Source organism: Emydura macquarii, unplaced genomic scaffold (genome assembly GCF_026122565.2).
Source record: "Emydura macquarii macquarii isolate MOO-44397 ecotype Brisbane River unplaced genomic scaffold, CSIRO-AGI_Emac_v2 contig_3517, whole genome shotgun sequence".
Taxonomy (NCBI): domain Eukaryota; kingdom Metazoa; phylum Chordata; order Testudines; family Chelidae; genus Emydura; species Emydura macquarii.
Genome location: NW_027133654.1, coordinates 9004097 through 9016768, shown reverse-complemented (window position 1 = coordinate 9016768; position 12672 = coordinate 9004097). Strand labels below are relative to the sequence as shown.

Here is a 12672-nt window from a genome sequence, read left to right as displayed (position 1 = left end):
CTGGCAGTTCCCTGAGGGGAGTCTGGCTGGTTACCCCCACCCATCCCCGTTCCCTGCCAGGAGCCGGGGAAAACCGCCCAGGACTTCTCACCCCGGGGGAGTGTGGTCCACCTGTCCTGGCTCCCCCCCCCCCCCCCCAACTCTCCCCTGCAGCCTTGTCAATTTCAGAGCAGCCATGAAATTGACAAGGCAATAGAAAAGCCAGGCAGACTTCTCCCCTCCCTGTTCTCCACCCACAGCAGGATCCATCTGCCCGGGGCTTCTCACCCAACTCCCAGGCTGGAGTGGGATCCAGCTACTCAACTCTCCAAGGGAGTGGGGGTGTAGCTGGGCTAACTGCCCTCCTTGCTTGTCAATTTCACAAGAATGACAGCCAGCAGCCAATGTAAGGAAGGCAGTATCTACACTGACACTGTGTTGCCCTAACTACATTGACATAAGCCCTCACCTCTTGTGGAAGTGGTTTTATGATGTCAGCATAGCAGGGGAATTACACTGGTTGGAGGCACATTTCAGCATGTACACCTCCACTGTTTTGTTGACAAAACTCTGTAGCATAGACCAGCCCTAAGATGAGACACCAGATGCTCCAGCCAGACAGATGGGGGAGTACAATAAGACAATACTGGTCAGTACGATAGACAGTGAGCTCAGCAAACCGTCTGCTATCAAGCTTTTTGTAGGTGTCACAGCAAGGTGAGTATTAAAGAGGGATGGGAAGGTGGGTAATGAGACAGCTTTGCAGATATTTATGGGGAATGACTCCCAAGTGTGTGGGGCAGTATGATCGATCGTGTGCTGCCAAAAAGGGCAGTGGCCTTAGTTAACCCTGTTTGCACACACACTACACATTTGTTCAAGCCTGCTTCTCATTTGTTTTTTGAAGGTGGGGAATTGTATTTAGCAGCCAGTGTAGAACAGAGTTAAAAATTCCACAATAGCTCAATTTTAGTGCTGCAACATCCAGAACTCTTAAGCAAAAAGGGGCCTTTGTGTGAAAATACTTGAGAACTGTCCCAATCCAATCCTGTCATGCCCCTAAAATCAGACAGGGAGCCAGACATTGGGTTTTCCTGGCGGTGGTTCTGTGGATGCAAGGAGGAGCATGGTGCATAGGCTCTGTTTCAAGGTGTACAAATCTGCTTCAGAGGGTTTTTTCCTACTTTGCAAACACTAGCTTGAATTGGGAAACCTCCAATTGAGCCATGGAATTTTCTTGCAATAGTAAATGGGGGTGTAAAAACAGTGTAAAGAGTTCCCATTGTACATTTCATAAACATCCACCGAAAATGGGCAGCTTTTGGCTTGATCGAAATAGCAAGAAAACTCGAAATGATTAGATCTGCTTTGTCAAGTGTCTGCAGTTTTTGGAAATATCAAAGGTGGCCAACTGCATAAGTAAACTGTCAACCAGTGCTGTTTTATATAGTTATATACTATACAATTTCTTCATAAAACACAACACTTCTATGAAAAATGAAATCTTTGAAGTTAATTTGTTCTACAATGTTTTGTATAGAGAAAATATTGAACACAAAGTCTCACTACACTATGTACAAAGTTTGGATTCTAGCTTCACATCAGTTCCAGTTATTAAAGGGTGGATTTCCCCCTCCATGTAACGTATGATTCACATTACCATTCAAGTTGTTGAAATACAGAACAAAATATGGATAAACCCTTATAGATAGCCTTGAAAGATTTTGATCTGTAAATGTTGATTTCACTGTACATACACAAACTGACAAAAAATAATTCCATCAGTAATAATGGAAATTTACATAGGCAAAGTAAGAAAAATGGTGCTTAAGAACTTATTAAGATTGACTTAAGGATATTTACTTTGTATATTTTGACATGTAATGTTGACAATTTGTGTTTTAACAGTTATTATAATGCTTGAACTTTTTGAATCTCTACATTTGTCATTAAATAATTATTTTCTGACACCCCATAATTTCCTGCAACTGAAAATTTAAATGAATAAAAATTAAAAAAATACTTAAAATCCATAATTTTGTGCAACTGTGAAAATTTAAACAGAAAAAAGCTTGAAAATAAACATTGATATTATCCATCAAAATTATTTAAAAAATAAAATTCTGCCAAGTCTACTTATAGAAAAGTTAAGGCCCCAATTCTAGGTTACCACTTCTAGATGAAATTTTCATTCTGATGATTTGTCTTTGTAAGAAGTAATGGCTTTGTGGCAGGGGTGGATGCAGCCTTTTGATTCAATGGATGCACTATACTCAGCTGCCGAGCGGGTACTGACCACCCACAGCACCACCCTCTGCCCAACACCACAATCCTAATGGGGAGGGGAAGTCCTAGGTGAAGGGAGGCAGAAGACTTGAAGAGCGAGACTGCACCACTCATCCAGCAATGCAGATCCTGTCCCTCTCTGCTCTGGGCATTGTGACCTGGTGCATGGGGTCACAGGATGTCATCACAACACCCAGAGCTGGGAGCATGGCCCAACCCTGTGGGACAGGAGCCATCTCTGCAGGGTGATTTCTATGGGTACAATTGAACCTATGAACCCACACTGAAGCCACCCTTGATTCGTGATATAAAACATTAACTACAATCTGACATTACCAAGCCATCAGGCATTTTAACAGAAAATTAAACATGTTTTGTATTATTTTGAAAACAAATACTATTTATTTTTTTTCTGAATTATTATATTTGAACAATAGCATTGAAATAATAGCAGATTTGAGTCACTGTTAGGTTAAATATAGCAACAGTTCTAATATTCTTTGTAAATACTTTGTAAGTTTCGTCCTAGCCATTCTTTTCAATATATATATACATATATATATATATATACACATATATGTATTCTTGTGATTAACTGTCAATTACATATCCAGCTCCTAGGATTTTAGGTTGTCACTGAATGGATTTTACAATTTTCTGGCTTCGTTGTCATTAGGAACCAATTTGATTAAATGAAAAAAGTCATTGAATCCATTATATACATTATATCAGTCTCCAGACTATAACACAGTTGATGGTTTCTAATTTTGGGGGCCATCCTGGTATCAGTGACGTCAATGACAACACTCCCATCAACTTCAACAGGAGCAGGATTGAGACCTTATATGGAATGTGCCAAACTTAAAAATACAAAAATAAGAGTTTAACAGACATAAGAAGTAACAGTTGGTTATAGTGGTGAAAATGTATTTAATCCAAGAACAACAACAGAAATAACAGAAATCCAAGAAAAAATAACCCACATTATAGTGGCTTCCTGGACTAGATCTCTGAAGATACTCTTGCAGTGGAATTTGGTGAATATGACTACAACTGAGAGTAAATACAATGTTACTTTTCTGTTGCAGAGTCACATCAACAGAACTGTCACTTGTAATTTGTTGGAAACCCATTCTTTACCAACTCATGTGAGGCTACATTCAGCACCTTGCAAAATCTGTCCGTAACATCTGTCATAAATTCATAAACACAGCATTATAACACATGTATACAGTAAGCATCTTTTTAAAATGTATAGAAACAATTGGTAAAATTAGTTTAAATTTATGTGCATTTCAATGTATCAACTCTTTTCACTTAAAGAAAGTATTCTAAAATAACTATAACTTCATGAAGATTTTTTGAACAATAACAGTATTGTGATGAACATTAACAAAAAGTTGCTTTTAGAAAACTACTCATAATAACAAGCAATTATCAAAGCCAATGAAACAAAGGATTCTGTTTCACATTTAGCTGAAACCCAGTTGTCCCTTGCAACATCCCAGACCCATCTGCTGGAAATCTATGGGGAAGAAAAGCACAAAATACTAATAAATTGATTAAAACAGCACAAGTCTTAAGGAAATATTTTTCAGATTAGAACTTTACAATGAACATGTAGCATTATATAGATTCAGCTAGTTTATATACATTTATTAAAAATAATAATGTATATTACATTTCAAATTACAAGCAGTTTGAACTTTTTATTATTATTAACTGCATTTTATTTTCCTTTAGAGAAAATCTACTTTAAGAGTTCTGAAAATCTAGAAGCCAAAAACTATTGTTCAGTGATTTTCCTTATCACTTTTAACATACCTACTGAAACACACAGTGGGCTAAATATACAATACTTGCTCAGGCTAACCTCTTATGCTCTCTTCACGCTGACCAGCAGTGTTGGTCAGCCATGGTGAAGCATATAGCTGTAGTCCAATAAGTGTGACAGAGAAGCTGAGTTTCCTCTGCACCCCTGGGAGCTCCAAGAGGTAGTTCATCCTAACACAACATAGATCTGGACCACCCTGAATATGGTGGTATGCCCAAGATGCACAATAGGGCCCCAAACATGTAACTTAGCTTTGTGAAAATGTTATGAGTAAACTAATTTGTCTACTCACTTTTATTGCCTGACCAGTCTTTTGCATGATTAGGACTGTTACTACGTATTTATAGCGATCAAAGCCCATGTCCTTAATAGCTGTTAATATTTCTTCTGAAATTGAAGTACACAAGGAGATACCAGTCTCACCATTATACTTGGTTTCTTGAAGTCTTTGCTATCAAAAGAGGTTTTTTTTAATTGTAATCTCCATCCTAACAGGCTTTTGTATTAAAAAAAAATCTTAATTTTAGCTATAAAGGAAATGAACTACTGGAATGTTTGCACATAATAGACGATGTCGCCAAATAACAAAAAGTTAATAATGTTATCACTTTTATCAATCAAAAATATTGAAATAATATTTTGCTTTAAAACATTTTAAACAAATCTTGTTATTTTTTTTTTTTTTTATAATGAACAACCGTGTACTTTTTTCCTTTTGACTCAATTTCATGGAAAATAACCTACAGAGCAGCTGGTCTGCATATCCACGGCATGTCTCCTACACTGCAGTGTCATTGGGATTAGTTCTTAGTTTTAAAGGTAAATAGTACAATTTCCTTACTCTTTTGCAACTGCAAACTGTCTCAGTAGGTTCTCCCTTAATTCAGTTTAACTTGACTTTCAGATATGGCAATCAGATTGTTGATAATACCACCAGAGGGACCCCACCAAGAATATTTAGTTCTCATGTCATGAAATGTCAACCGAACCAATTAATGGAATAAAATTACAAAAATCCACAATTTCCTGTTATTTTATTTTGGATAGTTCTCTGACCCATTTTAATCTATTAACAGAAAAGAGATCCAATCCTGTACGGAGCTGGGAACCCTCAACTTCCACCTTCACTCAGCGTGCACCATGAAAAAGACATTCAGTACCTTAGGCCTTGTCTACACTAGAAAAATAAGTCGACCTATGTTAGATTGACTTACAGCCACCACAGTACTGCAGTGGTGTCCACTACCCTCCTTGGGCCAATGGAGTGCATCCTCAGCAGGAGCACTTCCACTGACCTAAGAGGGACAGTAGAGGGAACTGAGAGTCCAGTCTTCTTCCTGCTGGGAGCCCCACAGGCTCCTGAGTTAGGGTGGGTTGCCTCCCCACTCCCCGTTCCCTGCGGAGAGCCAGCACCAGGCTTCTCCCCTCTGTGTTCCCCGCTGGGAGTTGGGGGAAGCCGCCAGGGGCTTCCCCCGCCCCATTCCCAGGGGGAAGGCGCCCAGGCTTCTAACCCTGCTCCCAGCCAGGAACAGAGATCAGCTGCTCAGCTCTCACCTGAGCTTTCTTGTCAATTCCACTCTAGAAATTGACAAGAATGACAGCCCCACAGCCAATGTAAGAGACGCAGTGTCTACATTGACACTGCATCACCCTAACTAAACCGACATAAGTCCAACCCCTCTCGTTGAGATGGTTTTATTATGTCAGCATAGCAGGGGAGTTACATCAGTGGGAGGAACATTTTAGTCTGTACACCTCTACTGTTTTGTAGACAAAAGCTGACTTTTGTCAACAAAACTGTCTCGTGTAGACCAGCCCTTACAGCATAGAGCCAGTGATGATCACATAGATAGGTGTACAATGAGGGTGTTAGCACTGTATTTGCTCTAATTCTCCAAAGACTTATGGATATGCTTAACTTTATAGTAACTTTGTAGCAGCTCAATGCCTGTCTTTGAGGTACTGGGGCCTAGTATTTGCACTAAAATTAAGTATTTTACATACAGACAATTTAAACAAAATATTACTCTACCGTTAGTATCTGTTGAGCTTTGTTTCTTACTAAATGAGCCTGGAATTTCCTGTATGGCTCCATTTTGTATGTATTGGCATATCTTATTTTTGCCATGCTGGCCTTCAATGCAAATATTTCACTTTTCCCAAACTCTGCAAAAGACTCATTGTCCATTGGTTCCATACCGTGAACTTCATGGCTTGAACTTTTCATTCTTTCTTTTACAATCTGTGTATACTTTTAAGAAAAAATAAATAAAAATAAAGCTCAGTACCATACTGTAGTATTTGACAGTTAAAAGTTTTCTAATGACATTTCAAAATGGTATCGCTAGAGGGAAAGACTTGAATTTTGTTTGGGATCACTTTAGAAGATATCTGAAAAAAAACTAGATGGTGAATTGTTCACCTCTATTATGGATAATTGAGAAGCAGTGCTAGTTATCTGATGCTCCTTCCAGGAAAAGAGCAAAAGTTCATATCCTGCTCACCTAAGCTTTGATTTTGCTTACATTGAAGTCTATGGAAATTTTGCAGTTGATTTCAGTGCACACAGAATTGGGCATTCAGAGCAATTTTGGAAAGAAGAAACCTTCAACCAACCTGTCAATAAATCCTTTTCACTTTCTTTAGAAAGTGTTGGAAAGCGTAATCCCAGGCATTTATTTAAATATTTATGTTACCCAGTAATAAATTTTCAGTACTGATGCTGATGCTTTATAGAATATCAATATATTAAACATTACTGATTTGTTTACTGATTGATCTTTAGTGTGATTATATTCTGAAAAACTACCTTACAGATTTCATTGCAGAGATGCATATAGGTTGTGTCTCAATGACTTCCAGATAAAATTTGCTCAATTTCTAGCAGAAATATAGTTATATTTTTCTATTTGCAAGAATTAAAAACTCAGCTTGGGAGCTGAAAGTGAAGCAGTGTTCATTTTTGTTTGTTCATCTTTATTATTAATAAAGATTCTGCCCAGCCAAATTCTATGCTCAGTTACACTTGTATAATGTCATTCTCTTCAATAGGTGTAACTAAAGGCAGTATTTGGCACTACAGTTGAAAGTTAAGTAATCGTATTAATGATTTAGACAGAGACAAAATAGAATCAAAATCAGTCTCCCAGAGGTGTGTTGGCTTTGCATTTGTACCAGGAGTAAAAAGTAGTATAAACATATTTTTGTCACTACAATGAATGCATATGATCCTTAATATACATATAGTGATAAAGCAGATTTATTGAGTAAGAAAGTGACATTTTGCCCTCCCGCCCCCATAATTAGAGGGGATCCTTCATGCTCAGGTGTCACCTCTCCTACCCAGAAGGTGGGTCTGCTGCCACTATGGTAACAGCCCCCCATCCCATGGACATACAGATATGGGTTTAGGATCTGTTCTGAGGAGGTGGTAGGGAACAAAGAGTGGGCTGCCCCAGGATGTGTGGAATCAAAAGGGACACACATCATCCCCAAGACTAATCCCTTGCAAATTCCTTAGCACCAATGAGCCCCCAGTCACAAAGCAGAACCCAACTGTGCTAGGTGCTATACAAACACAGAACAAAAAGACAGTCCCTGCTTTGAAGAGCTTATAATCAAAATATAAAAAAGACAAGTGAATACAGACAAACAGGAAGCACAAGGAATCAATGAGACAGTAACAATAGGCAAGATAGGCAGTGGTCTCATCACACCAGCTAACCATTTTTGTAGACATCGTGACAAAGGAGAGTTTTAAGGAGGGATTTTACAGAGAGCAATGAGGTAGCTTTATAGATGTTTAAGGGGAGCTCTCCCCAGATCTGTATAACCTGGAACTGTATTACCTTTCCCACAAAGCCCTCTTCAAAGTGTGGATCTTCTTTTAAGAGGGACCAGGGCAGCCACAGCAAGGGAGAAGGAGGTGTGATGTCCAGGGGGACAAAGTTGGCATTGAGGCACAAGGTCTTCATGCTGATGTCCCTGACCTCTCACTGATCCTCCAAAATCTGTGTGGATCCACAGGACTCACAAGGTTTAGGGTCAATCCTGTATCTTATTCAGTAAGTGAGGGATAGACCCCACTCATGATGGAACAAAATGGGAAATTTTCCACAAAGGAAACCTCTGAGTTTTCTTTTCTCTTTATTCCCTTTGGGGATTTTATTGCGGAAGGGAGCAATCCAGCCCTAACATTAATTTTTAGGGCAGGGAGACAAGCTTTTGAGCTTCCACCAACAGAAGCTGGTTTGATAAAAGGTATTAGCTCACTCACCTTGTCTCTAATATCCTGGGAGTGACACAGCTACAATAACACTGCATAAAATGTACAGGGCGATAATTTTAGATTTCCTAATCTCTGTGTTGTCATGTTCTATTAGTTTTGTAAAAAAAAAAAAAAATTGAACTGAAATAGTATTAGTTATAGAAGTTATCTGTGGAACTGACAAGCGATTCTGTTGTCTGAGAACTGGACATCGAGTTCATCCAGCAAGTGCCATGAAACCAAACTTCAGTGGACTCAGCTGAAAACAAAGTCCTTCCATCTGAACTTTTTTCCAATAGCATTTTAAGCTTCCAAAATCCCATTTGTCTCCAAAATGTAAAAGTGGATATATGCATTTATTTGAGTGTATCTTAAATTACAAACAGTGGTCTTGGAACGGTAAAGTCAAGGAACTATATGCAAGGGGGAGGAATGGGAGAATAGCCGTTGAAATGAAGACGGTGGCAGGCATTCACATATTTTTAAAGGAGGAAATAAACACATCCATTTTACCATATTAAACTCTCCCAAAATAATAAAATAAAGACTACCACATGCTTGCATTAACTAAAATGACACAACCCAAGAAGGAAGAAAAATGGAAATTCTACATAAAACAGAAAAAAATGTTTACCTGTACTGTAACTATTCTTCTTCAATATGCATTGCACACACGTATTCCATTCAGATGTGAGTGCTTCCAGGATTCCAGAGAATAGAGAATTGTCTGCAGTGAGACCCATCAGGACGACACATGTGTCCAGCACATCTTTGTGGCCTCTCCTGAGGCTATGTAAGGGCAATGCTGCCAAAATTCCCCTCCATTCTTTAACACCATAACCATGGTGAACAGGACTCTGATGCAGATGGGATGGAGGGTAGGTCATAGGGTACACGTGCAACAGATCTCAAAGAACAACAGTTACAAAACACATAAGTAACTGTTTTTTCTTCTTCAAGTAGTTGCACGTTTTCCCCTAAAATAACTCAAAAGCAATACTATTATTGGAGTCTACCTAAACAGTGATTGCAATATGGTCTTTTCAAAGATCTCAAATCAGTTATGACAGTATAATGATGAGTGAAAGTATGCACTGAAGACCAAGTAGAGAGGCCACCAAGATAGCATGAGCTCTTGTCAAATGAGCTGACAGCTTTTGTGGAGAAGGGTTGTTTCTTATCCCATAATGCAGGAAGCTATCCATTGAAAAATACTTTGTACTCTAACTGCCTGTCCTTTCATTCTGTAAGCATAGGAAATGAATAGATAAGGAGACAATCTGAAAGCGTTAGCCCTGCAAAGAAAAAAGCCAACACTTGTCTTACATCTATCTAATCTATGAGGACAGTCTTCATCCTTATGAGAGTGTAGTTTGTGTGTGGGGGAGGAAGGGGGTAAAGGATATTGTCTGGATCAAATGGAAATTGGATACCATTCTCATCACTAATTTTGGATATGGCCTCAATCCTGCTTTGTCTCTGAAAATACCATGTATAGAGATCCTGCCATGACTGCCTTAAGCTCATCTATTCTTCTGGTGGATGTAACAGCTATTAGAAATGATATCTTCTGAGACAGGTCAGACAAGGAACAAGTGGCCATTGGCACAAATGGAGGACTGTAATGAGATTCCTGTACAGAGGGGGTTAATTAACACTGTTGGACTCAACTAACCCCATCCCTTCCCCCTCAGAGTAAGTGTGGGTGCGGGGCAGGAAGTATAAAGAAAAGATTCTGCAGCTCAGTATCAATTAGGGCCAGACCAGGGAAGGAGACAAGATGTCCTTCCCAGGGAGCAACGCTGTCTGCCGTACCCTTGATTGGCTGTGATGGATGATGACTTTCCTGATCTGGCCAGGAGAGAAGGTGCACTGCTGCCCTGGGAGATGGGGAGACTCAGAGAGGTAGCAGAGAGTGAGCTGCTTGATGTGGAGATGAGGAACCAGGACTGAGCAGCTGCTGGTAGGAAGTAGCGCAGGAAAGCAAGACATTGACTCAGCTGTATTGTTGGGAGACAAGACAGTGACCACACACTTTCCTGCCAATCCTGTGTGCATCACCCATCAGTTCTAGGGCCCTGGACTAGGACCTGCTGCAGCAGGGTGGACCTGGGGTAACCCTATCCCTGACCCCGCACTCAGGACTGTAGGAGCACTAACCACAGACTTGACTTGCAGCCTTCATTTAAGAGTTCCTTAGCCCCTACACAGGAAGGCTGAACTACCACTTGCCTGTGGGCTCAGCTGCGAACCAGGACACCTGATCAACCCACCTGGTGTGAGTACCGATTTCCCTGCCACCGCCAAAGGAGACACCATGGCCCTGAGACTCAAGGAACCCATCAGAACAGCTAACACAATCTGGAGACCCCAAGGCAACTACACATCCTTCACTGGGGGAAAAAACTCAACAATCCTCTTTAAAAATCTGGAAACTATTAAATTAGAAAAAACTGATCTGCCCTGGACTGGTGGATAAATTGCTGAGATCATTGCTAAATGGAATCTCTGGGAACCTAGGGAAGACTTGAGGATTTCAGATGTAAACTTGACACAATCAAACTGGGTCAGAGTCGGGACATGGAATGGTTATCTCATTACAAGAAGTAATTGTCACTGATCACACATATTCATCTCCTAATCAATGGTTGTGAATAGGCCTCAACTACTCTAACTGAATGGACTTTGCTTTTATCCACTTTCCCCATTGTTGTGACTTCCTTTGGATATGTATATATATGCCTCCTATGTGATTTCTATTCCTTACATCTGACAAAGTGGGTTACAGCCCACGAAAGCTTATGCCTGCAGAAATTAAATTTGTCTTTAAAGTGCTACACAACTCTCATTTGTTTGTTTTTTAAATATCCTGTATCCTAGCTTCTGTTGAAGGTAATGGTTCCTTTTGATGCAAAGGCTGGTCAAGGGTAATAAAGTCTTTCTGTATCTCCAAAACAGGTGCCTCCAGAAGCTTTGCTATTATGTGCTCTGGAGATCTCCCTCTAGTATGGACCTCTGATCATGCTCTGGACAAATGAGAACCCAGGGGTTCCAAAACAGCCACTGGGGAAGAGCATAGGGCAGCTGGAGTCAGCAGGAATTTAGCCACAGTGATCTGTCCCTGCTTTCATAAGAGCTCTCTCTCTTTTGGGACTGATATTCCCTTTGTGGAGGCAGTCTGGAGTAGCTACTAGACTATCTGTGCCTGGGAGGAAACTGTGAAGTGTTGCAAGCCTCTAAACCTCTCTGGTGAGGAGTCACCAGAATAGTCTGTATGCAGTCTAGGCAACCTGAATGATCTCACCCATTGTGAAGAGGACAATATTGATACTGATGTAGGTATGGTAATCAGTACTATAGAGGATTCACAAGAAATTGATAGTACAGTGGCTTGAGGTGGTGCTGAGAAGGGCCCCATAGCCAGCAGCATGGTAGAAAGTGAAGTCAGTAGCAAGGAAGATGACCATAATGGTGCCAAGATGGTGCTCCAGGAGCTAATTGTAGTCAGTGAGCAGGAAGGAGTCTAGGAGGAGTATCCAAATTAAGAACCCCCTGTGCAACGGCCAAGCCTGTGCCCTAGGAAGCAAGTGGCCTGGAGGTCATAGCACAGTGACTCCCCACCCCACGCCTGCTGCTCCCTGCTGTGCAGCCACGCACGTGCTGTCATGCACCCAATGACGAGGTGGCTGGCAAGGCCTGTCCCTCCCCCTCGGAACCAAGAGAGAGGTCGCCCATTGGCTCCCTCTTCTTTCCCCGCCCCGGCTATTCGCCGCGCGCCGTATGGGCGCATGCGCACCTATTTTCACTTCCCTCAGCACGCGAGAACAACAGGTGCCAGAGCCGCCACTGGCGTCCACGCACGTGCGCACTTCTCTCCCATCCCACGGGAGGAAGCCTTTTCCCTACCCTCATCCCCTCCACCATCCGACAGAAAACCGTAGTGCCCCGCCCCACAACCCGCGCCTGCGCACTGCCTGCTGCCGCTCACGTTGTCTTTCTCGAACATGCTTAAACGCCGCCCCCCCGGGGGAAGGCCGAGCGGTTTCGACGCGTTCGCGTGCTTGTCCATGGCTTCCGCCCGCAAGCGAGGTGCTCCCGTGAAGGAGGAAGAGACCCGCCCCAACGCCTTCCCCGCCCAACCGTCGAGCAACGGCAACTAAAAAGTTCCACGTTCCAATCTAGCTTCGCGAGCAGCCTGGCAGAGCAAGGCGTGGCTTTCCCGCCCGTGCCGGCCGTGACGTCACTGGCCCGAGAGCGGCAGAGCGCGGCCGGGCTGCGTCACTCAGGGTTGTGAGGCGGAAGGGGC

General features: G+C 41.7%; 1 protein-coding gene across 1 annotated transcript; it reads right to left on the bottom strand.

Moving 5' to 3' along the window:
• Positions 1-3645: 3645 nt before the first annotated feature.
• DYNLT2 (dynein light chain Tctex-type 2) lies at positions 3646-12672 on the bottom strand. The gene is made up of 4 exons (XM_067535880.1): positions 12355-12672; positions 6132-6350; positions 4392-4550; positions 3646-3790 (listed from the first exon to the last, which is right to left on the bottom strand). The coding sequence occupies exons 1-4, from the start codon at positions 12433-12435 to the stop codon at positions 3680-3682; spliced, it is 570 nt and encodes a 189-aa protein (XP_067391981.1). The 5' UTR covers positions 12436-12672; the 3' UTR covers positions 3646-3679.